Source organism: Candoia aspera, chromosome 1 (assembly GCF_035149785.1).
Source record: "Candoia aspera isolate rCanAsp1 chromosome 1, rCanAsp1.hap2, whole genome shotgun sequence".
Taxonomy (NCBI): Eukaryota; Metazoa; Chordata; class Lepidosauria; order Squamata; family Boidae; genus Candoia; species Candoia aspera.
This window is the reverse complement of record NC_086153.1, coordinates 62,691,714-62,703,990: the sequence shown is the minus strand read 5'-3', so window position 1 is coordinate 62,703,990 and position 12,277 is coordinate 62,691,714. Positions and strand designations below refer to the sequence as shown.

The following is a 12,277-nucleotide window of genomic DNA, read 5'->3' as shown; positions in this document are numbered from 1 at the left end:
TCAAGTTTATGCATAGCTAGAGATTTCCAGAAGATTCCAAGTGTTGTTTAGCCTAAACATTGTTTGATCCAAGTATTGTTTAACCTAGAAGAACTCAAGTATTGCTTAATCCACTGCAGCACCCATATAATCCCCTGGCACCTGCCAGAACCCATCCTTGGTCAAACAGGCCCTTTGTCCCAATTTTGCTCCTTTTTAGTTGAGAGGGGAAGAGAAGCTTTAAGGTGTCCATTTCCTTTGCATCAAAGGGGACCCAGAATTGTTGCTCTCAGTGGAGCTTCCCTCCCCTTGGCTGTGTGGAGGGTTTCCTCACATTTGAGGGACTTAATCATGGGACCACAACCAGCATTTGGGAAGTAGGGAGCATATAGATGAGGCAGGCGGTACTTTGTGCCTCCCACGTTACACCCTTTCACAAAAGGTAGTCTGTCGATGGCTTAATCAGTTCCTCCTATTTTTTGTTTCATCAGGAAGAAATATCTGAGGATGATATAGATGAAAATTTCAGGAACATGTTCCAGCAGCTTGCAGGAGAGGTACGTATTGTGCCTGAGCCTTCCTGTGAATTCTTTCTTCTTCAGTTGTCATGTAGGGTGAGGAGGATGCAAAAAAAGCAGCTATAGTTGTAATCGAAATTATTCAACCCCCATTGCAAATCAGGTTGATTGTCAAAATGTATGGACTTTCAGCTGTTTGCAATGAACAAATCAAACAAAAGCAATTGAAATAGCTCAACACAATGAATGCTTCAAGTGGTGTCCCCAAAGTCAACTGAAAATGCAATATATAATGACTTTTCCAATCTCAAAATTATTCAACCCCCTGAATAGAATCCGTCACAACAGCACACATATCGTATGCAAAACAGGTGTTGTCTCAAGCACACCTGATGCAACTAATCAAGGGCTTCATTAGTTGCACCAGGTGTGCTTGAGCTGCAACACATGAAATACCTGAACTGGCTAGGGGTTTGTTGAGTGTCACGTTTGACTGCATGTTAGATATACAGTATGGCTAAATCCAAAAAGGTAAGAGAAGAGATCATCGCCCTTCACAAACAAGGAACAGGGTACAAAAAGATAGCGAAGGCACTGAATGCTCCTAGAGACACCGCTGGAAGCATAGTTCGCAAGTTCAGAGTTAAAGGAACAGTGGTTACACTACCTGGACGGGGCAGAAAAAGGAAGCTGTCGATGGCTGCAACCAGATTTCTGAGAAGGCAGGTTGAGAGAAACCCTTGAATGACTGCAAAAGACCTGCAGCAAGACTTGGTGGCAACAGGCACTGAGGTTTCAGTGAGCACAGTAAGGCGTGTACTAAACACAGAAGGTTTCCATGCCAGAACTCCAAGACGTACACCACTACTGACCCAAAAGCACAAGAAAAGTCAGCTCCAATATGCTCAAAATCATATAAATAAGCCACAGAAGTTTTGGAATTCTGTTCTGTGGAGTGATGAAACAGAACTGGAACTTTTTGGCCCGATGGATCAGCAGTATGTCTGGAGGAAGAAGAATAAAGCATACGCTGAAAAGAACACTCTGCCTACAGTTAAGCATGGTGGTGGCTCAGTGTTGCTCTGGGGCTGCTTTGCATACTCTGGCACTGGAAACCTGCAGCGTGTGGATGGCAAGATGGATTCATTGAAGTATCAGGAAATCCTAGGGGAAAACGTCATGCCGTCTGTAAGGAAGCTGAAGCTTGGGCGTCATTGGACCTTCCAACAAGACAATGATCCCAAGCATACCTCAGATTCCACTAAGGCTTGGATGCAGAAGAAGTCCTGGAAGATTCTACAGTGGCCATCACAGTCACCTGACTTGAACCTCATAGAAAATCTCTGGTGGGATTTGAAGAAGGCGGTTGCAGCAAGCAAACCCAAGAATATTACTGAACTGGAGGCCATTGCTCATGAGGAATGGGCTAAGATTCCTCAGGAATGTTGCCAGAAGCTCGTGTCTGGCCATGCATCTCGTTTGCAGCAGGTCATAATGGCAAAAGGGTACTGAAGATGCTTGCCATGAAGGGATTGAATAATTTTGAGACTGGAGAAGTCATTATAAGTTGCATTTTCAGTTGATTTTGGGGACACCACTTGAAGCACTCGTTGTGTTCAGCTGTTTCAATTGCTTTTGTTTGATTTGTTCATTGCAAACAGCTGAAAGTCTGTACATTTTGACAATCAACCTGATTTGCAATGGGGGTTGAATAATTTCAACTACAACTAGTTACTGTGAGGAACAAAATAGTGAGCAGGTTTTGAGGCTACTGCCATTTAGAGCCAATTTAGTAGAGGAAGCAATAGACTTGAATGAAGGACCTCTTTAATATAACTGCCTTCAAGGTCACCTTCTCTGAGCCTAACTTGGCTCATAGGATATTGTGGGGATAAAGTGATAGTTAATTCATGTATATCAGCTAAAGCTTGGAAGAGTAAAACAAAAGTTTGATTAAAAATTCATATATCATGAAATAAAAACAGTGGTTATCATTTGCTTATTGGAATAAACTATATTGGCTGCAGAGTTCTGCAGTTGGAATTCCCATGACAGTATTCTGTGTTACGATCTTCTTCGGTGGTGTTGCAGCCATCCCTTGGCACACATTTGTAGACTGCCCTGGGTAGTGTCAGTGTGCAAGAAGTTGCCAGTAATCTACTTTCAGAAGAAAATGGGATTTGTGATACCTCTGAACAGTTACAAGCAACTAATTCTCTGTTTTTCCTTATTCCAGGACATGGAAATCAGTGTCTTTGAACTCAAAACTATTTTGAACAGAGTCATTGCTAGGCGTAAGTACAGTTTAGTCATTCCAGTATTATAGGATTTCAGCTTTTTAGATCTTCCTTTCCATTTATGTATTCCAAGAGTTGCTTTAGAAATAGCTTCCTCTATAACTATGGCTCTTTTTCCTCCTTTGGCTAGACAAAGATCTGAAGACTGATGGATTCAGCATGGATTCTTGTCGCAACATGATCAATCTGATGGATGTATCCTCTCTGCTATGGATGAGAGGGAATTCATGGTCATAATAAAGCAGACAAAACAAAATATGCTCCGTCTAACCTATCCCATGTTAAGAAAATAGCTGGGCTTCTACATTCTTCTGAATCACAAATTATCCAAAACCATTTTAGTTAGTCTAGCTTGTTTTGTCCCTGTGTAGAATTTGTCCAGGCTGATAAATAGTCCAGAAATGTGTTAAGACTGTTTATGATACTATACTAGAGATTATTTATGCTCTGTGTATCACCTTGATGCCCTGCTCACAAGAGTATTCATTTGAGCACCAGGCTTTACAAACGTTATAGGTGGAGAGTTACAGCTGGAGTTGAACAACAGATCTCAAGAGAAACAAATAACCTTGCCTCTACTTCTGTTACCTTGTTCAGTTTTTCTTCTATAGCAGTGTTTCTCAACCTTGGCAACTTTAAGATGGGTGGACTTCAACTCCCAGAACTCCCCAGCCAGCATCTTAGTCCACCCATCTTAAAGTTGCAAAAGTTGAGAACACTGTTCTACAGGATCACTGATGTAGCACAAGGAAGCCAGAGCTGATCATGGGGGAGAAAAAGCCCTGCACAAATGAATGAAATTTAGCTATGAGATAAAGCTACTTGTCATTATTTTGACCCGAGACCCTTCAGGGACAACACTGATTGCCAAGTGGCTTTGTGAACAAGCTTTAGCTAGGCATGACATCTTTCTGACATTTTTCTTACCAATAATTACTTGGTGCTCCTCTATTTATCCCCCCATTTGAGAAGAGCCTGTTGAAGCAATAAGTTTAACTTAATTGTCTAGATCAGCATATATGGACAATTGCATTCTAAGGTACCAACATACACCTGTAAAAATAGTATGAAGGTAGCAGATTATTGTGTGTTGGGGTGAATACAGAAAGCCTGGAATCCTGCCAAAATTATTTATGGGCTCGGTACACACATTCTGGCATCTCTAGGTGTTACAAAGAGACAGAGCACTATTTCCCCATTGATTCACCAATATTTCCCCAGACTTTCAGATTTTAGAACATTCGTTTTAAGTTCTCTCCTTGACTGTTCTGCTCTTCAGAAAGATGGCAGTGCTCGTCTGGGTCTTGTAGAATTTCAGATTTTGTGGAAGAAAATCAGGAACTGGCTGGTAAGAGAGACAAGTTGCATATATGTATGGTCAACCAAGCTTTTGATGGAAGGAAGGTATTTAAAGATGACGAGTATGGGAAAAGGGATCTTACCACCGTTTTTGTTTTTGTTTTTGTTTTTGTTTTTTGTGTGTGTGTATGTGCGGGGCAGAATATCTTTCGCCAGCATGACCTGGATAAATCAGGAACTATGAGCTCTTATGAGATGCGTCTGGCCTTGGAATCATCTGGTAAGTCTGGAAGGGATAGTTAGAAAATACTGAGTTGTAGGTGTTGGAGTCTTTATCAGCTGAAGGTGATGTTATGTTAACCATGTTGCCTACTTTGAATTTTCATTTATGCTGAATAATGGGTTTATTCAATTATTTATTTTATTTTTATTTTATTTTTTATCCCACCTTTATTATTTTTATAAATAACTCAAGGCAGCGAACTTACCTAATACTCCTTCCTCCTCCTATTTTCCCCATGGCGACAACCCTGTGAGGTGAGTTGGGCTGAGAGAGTGTGACTGGCCCAAGGCCACCCAGCCGGTTTTCATGCCTGAGGCGGGACTAGAACTCTCGGTCTCCTGGTTTCTAGCGCTGTGCCTTAACCGCTATTCTACTATTCCCTGCAAATAGGATCAGTGGAGGGTGGGTGCATTAATAAGGAGAATTAAATCCCTTTCTCAGACATGGAAAATAAAGCTAATCAATAATATGAGTAGGGTTCCTGCCTCCCAGGTTAGCTATGAGAACTTTGGAAAATGTTTAGTCCCTGGTGCCAATGCCACTTTGACATTCTGATTGGGACATCTTTGAATTTGAGAACATTAATGAGAATTACAGTTCTGTGATGAATAAAAAATATGTTCTCTATATGATGTTATCATGCAAAGGTCCAGATAGTACAATCATTTCTGTTGCTGTCAGAATCTCCCAATTCTTTTACATACTTTGAAAACAAAAGAAGAAAAAAATATTGTACTATGCCTGTGGAGTTTTTCCTGTCCTTGACTGTACAACTTTTTAATGAAAAAGCCTTGAGCATTCAGATGTCTCTAAGTATGGGTTGTGACTTTGCCTCTCTTCCTTTTTATCTTCAGTAAGTGCAATAGTAATCCAGACTTAGTTATTGTTATAATTCAAGAGAAAACTATTGGCCTAGTCCTCCAGATCCTATTTTTACCTAGACAACTCAAGGTGCATTATTAAGAGAGCTTTTCCCTGGAGGAGCAAGATAGATGCATCCCTTCCCTGCCATTGTGCACTTAAGGTGTGATTTCCCTAAGAAAGATTCTTTGGGAAAATATCTACCCCAGGGTCCCTCCTTACTCCCTCCAAGGAGTATCTGCTTTTGTGGTAAAAGCAAAAAACAAAGAACTCTAATATGACTTCTTACTATGACTGCTCCATGCAAATCAGTAAGTTGGTATTTCCATTGCATTTCCTCCAAGCATGATAGGTTTTGCCTTCAGCCTTCAGCAGGAATTCATAGGGGAAAAAAAATCTCCAAGCATCATTTTTCAAATTTAGCCAGGACATTTGGCAGCATCTGCTTCTGTGTGATAAACATAGATGTAATTCCAGCTACTTGGTGACTATAGACTACTTCTAAAGATATGTTGTCTGATGGGCTTGAACCTAATGTTCTTTGACTTTCCTGACCTGACTTTTTAAATCATTTCCTGGATCTGTTCTAGTATTCCTCCTGACTTCCACTCTGCCAAGATTAATGCTCCATTTTTACATCTTTAGGTTTTAAACTGGACAACAAGTTGCATCAAGTGATAGTGGCACGCTATGCTGATGAATCAATGGGTGTGGACTTTGATAACTTTGTCTGCTGCTTAGTCAAGCTGGAGACTATGTTCAGTAAGTGCTTATGATGCTGGGGTTGAGACGGCAGCCATCTCCAGAGGCAATTAATAACCCCCACTTCATGTAGGTACATCTCTAGGCTTGATGTCTGAATATCTGCATTATTCTTGCAGTGCAGCAAAACAACCTGACTGTAAAAAAACAGCTGTGCTACACCAGGTCCTACTGAGGTATAAATGAATTCTACAATCAGCTGATTATAAAATTCATTTATACCTCTATGGGATTTGACGTAGCACAGCCATTTTAGCTCTGCAGATGAGGCTCTGTTGAGCTACTCAGGTGTACTGGGTCATTACCAAAATCAAGTTATTTCTTTAGTGGTAATCTGTTCCTTTGATCATCTAAGCTTTGAAACTCCTTTGGGGAATAAATTGATGGAAAAGCTGAAATAAAAATTCTTTAGCTAAATGGCTTTTCTATATTATTTCTTAAAACTTTGCAGGATTCTTCCGTAGCCTGGATGCAGAAGGCACTGGGAGTGCTGTGATGAACCTTGGCGAGGTAAGGAAGTTACGACTGTTTTTTTAATTACCTTTTTTTACTTTTGGAGTCTCCTGGACATCATCTGGATGTGGCAGAAGCAACATGTTGCCCACAGCATGGCATTTTTAATCCTGAGATATAGCAATGGATGAGAGGCTGGTGTAAACATTAAGAAAAGCATTTCAGATTCAGTGCCAAGAGAGATTAATTACTTTGATGGCAGAATTTAGAAAAAAGGTTTAGATAAAAATGCCAATAATGAAAAATTAGATGGAGGAGAGTTGCAGTAGTTAAGCTAGAGTGTAGAAAAGAAAAAACATGCTTTTGCTGTGTGTTTGTATGTATATATGTGTACACACACACACACAAACACACACGGAGAGACATATACATATACTGAGAGGAGCAAATTAGAAGAAGGGATGGAAGAAAAAGACAAGGGTTTAGACCAGATTGATAGATAGTAACATTATCACTGGATTGTAGGAGCAAAAGACTTGGGAGAAAACTAAGTTTTGTTTTGAGTACTTTACTTCTGAGATAGTGATGAAATATCCAAGGCTGTATTTCCATATCCAGGGAGAAAGGACAGATATTTGGAGATGCAGAGCTGAATGGAAAAAAAAAACATCACAGTGGCAACATATGACAATTACAGTAGCTTCACCACTTAATTCCTATATAATTCTGGAAATTAGGGCAGATTATAGCCTAGCATATCATTCTGAGCTTCTGTAAATACGTTCATTGTTGCTTTCTTTTCTTCACAGTGGCTGACATTCACAATGTGCGGCTAATGCAGTGATGGAACTTCATAAAGACGACCTGATTGGACTGGGCTATCCCAAGTGCCTTCCGTATGTCAGATCTACAGACATAAGATGGCCTATCAACCCTCTCCCTTCTTTGCCACTCCATCCAGCCCAGAACCTGCTTTCTTCTTCTTCTTGGCAACAGACCCAACAATATATTGTGATTTATGTTCTCTCAGGTTAGGGTGTCAAAGCTTCTTCAGGAAGCAGGCTGTTTCCTGCTGTAAGCATAACTTTTGACAACAGCATTTAGGAACTGGGGAAAAGTGAGTGAGGAGCATGGGTGCATGTTTGTTCGTTCATTGCATGCAAGTTTTAATGTCTTTCTTGAGCTTATCAAGAGGGCCTGCCTTCAGAGTTAGCAACAGGCAGGATTGCAGTAAGCTGTTTCCCCTGATAAATTAGTCTTTCCCTCTTCACTGGCTATAGCTGATTCTGATCTTGCAAGAAAGCCTCACTTGCTTTCTCTTTGCTGGGCAGTTCTGCATCTACTTCTTTGCTTTTTTTCCTGAGAAGTTCAGTGGAAAAGTTAGAAAGGGAATTGTATCCCTAATTCAACTTTCAACACAATGCTTTCTAAAGTAATGCAGTGACTCCCTGAAGTGGTGCCAAAGGTTGGTGAAATCAGGCATTTGCCAAGATGACTAAGAAACCCCCTCTCACAAAGGGCCACTATTTTCACTTCATGAAGTAACCAACCAAGTCAGAGGCAGTGGGAGACTGCGCAGCTTACAAACTCTGCTTCTCCCAAGGGATGGGGCTGCATTGAGAGTCCCTATATTTCACAAACTGTACCAGAAACAAGTGCTGCATGTTGAGATTTCTCTTTGCTCTCTGTTAGATTAGAAAAGCTAATCATCCAAATCATTAGAGCAGACTCAGCTAAACAGGCTGTCTTGCTAGGTTTGTACAAAATCTTGGGTAGGAAACGGTTGGAGAACATCTTTACCAGTGACCACACTGGAGAGTGTGGCCCCCTCCGCCCACACCCTAAGTAAGAGCAATCTGAAAAATGTATTACATTAAAAATTTTAAACTTAATATAAAAATAGTAAAGCATACTTAAGGGTGTGCTTTCCTATTATTTTTTTATTTATCTCCACTAGGGCTTGGAGATTTTTAATGATGAAAATACTTCTTTTAAAGCAAAACTAAAGTGTCTCCTGGTACATTTAGTAGATGAGAACATCAACAGATTAGGAATACAGCCTTTTCTTTTAGAATATTTTCGTATCCCATACAACTAAGGGTGTTGCTTGGTGAATGGGCTGAGCTACTGTTGAAACTGAAAGTGTAAATCACTACATGCCTTGTGTAAGTATTCCAAGGTTTTTTGGAAGAGCAATATCTATGTACAACAAACAGTGTAGCTTAACTGAAGGAAAAAGTTGTTTGAGTGTTGTTACCAGTCATGCCTCTGACTTGTCCTTGGCTAAAAATCTTTCTTTTTTTTGCTTGTAGCTTTAATATTCTGAAGGTATCAGAGTGGAATAAAATGTCTAAGCAGGAAACATTACTTGTAGATCACTTCTTACTACTAAGCTGCTATAGTGCTATTGAATGGAATATTCTTTGAGTCAATGCCTGTCCATTGGATTGAATAGGATCAGGCTAAATGTTCCCATCCAACCTGCAGTCTCAGCCCTCTGCAAATGTTCTACTTGCACAGTTAAGTGGCTTGTGCAAAACGGGTGCTGTATATAGATGTATTCTCAAAATTGTGGTCTTATTTTCAATTAACAAGCACAAAACAACCATTTACAAGAATAGCTGCTAAACCTTAATGCTTTACTTTAGAAGTGTTGCAGGGGGGATCCTATATTATTGGGCCTAAAGGGAGATTTAAAGGCTTATGCTTTACCAACCAAGTAAGGAAATTATTTGTGTCCTCTTGGCTTTTGTAGGAAGATTATTCACTTGATTAAAAGTATGAGGTCACCACTTCGTAATCTGTTCCTCAAACAAAAAGGGGGGGCCCTGTTTTCTGTAATCAAATTAAGTCATGTACACTAAGAAAATGCAAATTTGCAGATTGCATACATTCTTTTCCCAAGAGTTAAGTTTTCAGAAATCTTTACAAAAACCACTGCCAGAGGAAAGTGGGAGTTGAAGATTAAGACTGAAATATGGATGTGAGGTTCAGGTAGTCAGGACTCAGCAGGAGAAAGAGTGGCCAATGGGCTGAACTACGGCTACCAGATCTGGGCTGCTGGAGGGCAAAAGACTACTAAATGGCACCAAAGCATTAGTTTTGTCCATCTCTTTCACATAACATCATGGTCATCCACAGCCTCCATATAGCTGTTGTAATGATGGAATATTCCTCTGTGCAATATTGGTCCAAATTCATTCATGTCCTTGATTGTGTGCAGAAGCTGGCAATAACCTTAGTGCTTTCTTGCAAGGATATATATATTCTCCCGCTGCCTTAGCCCAAATTACAACATATGTAAAATAGTAGAAATTTATCTAATTCTGTTCATACACATTTTGTGTTTGTGTATGCATGCAATTCTATTGGTAGTGGTTAAAATTATTGGAAGCAAATGGATTTTATTAGGAACCATTTGTTAAAGCAGATTTCATAAATATTTTTACAAAAACTAGAATACTTTAAAAATCCTACCGTTCAGTTGCATCAAAATGTTGAAATATACATTACCAACAGCCAATTATGAAACACCAATGGAATAAAAATGCCACTTATGTTTTTGTTAAACTGAAAAAAGTAATATAATGGAAGTGTACTGTTCCAAGGTTAAATCTACCATGTAATCACTGCTTGTGCAGTTATGGGGTAAGATGGTTAAAATTCAGAAAAGGGGGAAATAAATGTGGCCCAGTGTCCAAGCCGTATCTGTTTCACTTTACAGTCTTAAAAATAGTAGTAGTAGTCTGCAGATACAAAAATTTGATTCTGATGAAGGATTCTTGGAAACTCAAATGGTTGAATATTATTTCATAAACTTCTATTGGACTGATTGCAATTACTACCTTAATATAGATATGATTGTTTTATTTGCCATGATCAGCATGGTTGCTTTTGCTTTTTTAAACCAGAAATTGTAGTCAACCAACAACTGTAATGGGACTAATCAATACATGACAAAGCAAGCTCATGAGTGTCAATTAAATTGGAAGAGTGGGAAAGATAAAGCTATTAAAGCTGTAAAATTCTCATTGATCCTTGTGTCAAAATGTATTGTAGGAAGAGGTGGTAGACTTAATTAATCTCTCTAAAATAGTACTGCAGTTTTCAAGTTACATGCTGTGACCAAGAAACACAAAAGCTGATGAAAATACAAAATCCAATCAACTACAGATTTTATCCAGAAACCAGCAGGTGGCAGAATAGCTCTTTCAACACAGCTTGCTGTCCTGCCTGTTACTCTTACATTGTGATTCCTAAAATGACTGTGGCTTGGTTTGAAAACACATTTGTCAGATTGGCTTAAGGGAGATTATATTCAATCATTGCTTTAATAGTACAACTGATAATGATACACTTAAAAGATCCTCAAAGAATTTAAGAATAGCTATCTTAAATTTATGTTGGGCTAGTATAAAATAATATGTTAAATAGTATTCCAAGGTGAGTAATCCCTAATTTTTGTAGTTTGGATTCATATTACCTGAAAGAAGTTAATGCAAAATGAATGTGCCTTGAGCTTCGTTGTTTTTCAAAGATTGTGCCTTATTTTAAGATAGCACTATCCAATCTTTTTTTTTTAGAATTACCTTCTTTGAAAAATGGAAATGGCATATGGATTATTTCTGTGAAACATTAGAAATACTTTTATTTTATAGTTTTTTCATGGCACTGCTCCTGAATGATAAATTTAAAAGTTAGCTGCCAATTCATAGTATGATTTTCTCTAAACAATTAAGTTGGAATCCAGGTTATTTCCAGTCTGGAAGTGTTCTCTGAGTAGGCAAGTCAGAGAAAAAAATCCCAGGGGGTGATCTAGAGAAGAGCAAAGTTTCTCTTATGTGTTGGAATTAAATATATATGCAGTAACTAGAGTCATCCAGAAATTAAAATTCAATCCCAAAGTCAGCTGTTGCAGGAAATGAGCTCTTACTGTTTATCCCAAGTATTTATTTAAATAGAGAGAAATTTAGCTCTTAATATCCTTCAGCTTGGAATAGTAATAAGCCTTCATTGACTTCCTGTGTTCATTTGGCATGAGCATCCATCGTGCTAGGTGGCTACGACTGAGAAACTATGTGCCAAGGTTCTAACAAGAGCAGAGTTTGTTCTTTTGTTCCTGGATATTGCTTCTGTTCAGTTCAACAGTCCAAAACTATGTAAGTAAGAGTAAAAAAGAACCCTAATGCTCTGTCTTTAGAGACTAGTATATTAGCAAGACACAAAACACTGCCCTGGTAAAGCTTTGTAGGAGGCCAGCATGCTTTTCCTGTGTTTTGGGATCAGCTGCACCTCGCAGCTGGATATGAAAAGCTTCCAGGAAACTTGTGTGAATGGAGAAGGTGGAGCCTTCTATGGCTCACCAAAAGTAATTCAGTGTTTGGCAACTTCTTTTTTCCATTCGTCTTTTCTCATATATGGATCTCTGAACAGCCCCAGTGTATGGGCTTTTGAAGAGTCAACAAAGCCAACTGGAGCCTGTGGCACCAGGAAGGCAAAGTTGGGTGGCTGCCACTTATGGCCCCCATCAACAGCTCCCAAATCTCAAATCTGGCTAATGTGCTGGGGAGAGGAGGCAGGGGAGAAAGCTTCCCAAGATTTTTTTTCTCCTCATAAAGCTATTCTAGGCACATTCTGATAAAGGAAAGAGGTTTCCTTGGTGTGCTGAAAGGGGCTGTGACACTCTGACAAGTGACTTCATATGAAGAACTTGCCAAGCAGAGCTGCCCTTCAAAGAAACCCTTGGTGCTGTTTGTAGAATGAACCACTGGAAATATCTTGCTTGGCATTTCATTTTTGTTGTATACCTACCTGTTGTCAGTGTT

At 39.4% G+C, this 12,277-nt stretch overlaps 1 protein-coding gene across 1 annotated transcript in view; it reads left to right on the top strand.

Annotated features, from left to right (window-relative positions):
- Positions 1-10,487, top strand: part of CAPN11 (calpain 11) — a 57,642-nt gene extending 47,155 nt beyond the window's left edge. The window contains exons 15-22 of the mRNA XM_063305115.1: positions 471-536; positions 2,734-2,791; positions 2,925-2,989; positions 4,074-4,142; positions 4,295-4,373; positions 5,883-5,999; positions 6,451-6,509; positions 7,262-10,487. Coding sequence (XP_063161185.1) covers positions 471-536; positions 2,734-2,791; positions 2,925-2,989; positions 4,074-4,142; positions 4,295-4,373; positions 5,883-5,999; positions 6,451-6,509; positions 7,262-7,288 — 540 coding nt within the window. The 3' untranslated portion in view covers positions 7,289-10,487. The remainder of the gene's footprint in view (positions 1-470; positions 537-2,733; positions 2,792-2,924; positions 2,990-4,073; positions 4,143-4,294; positions 4,374-5,882; positions 6,000-6,450; positions 6,510-7,261) is intronic.
- Positions 10,488-12,277: the final 1,790 nt, after the last annotated feature.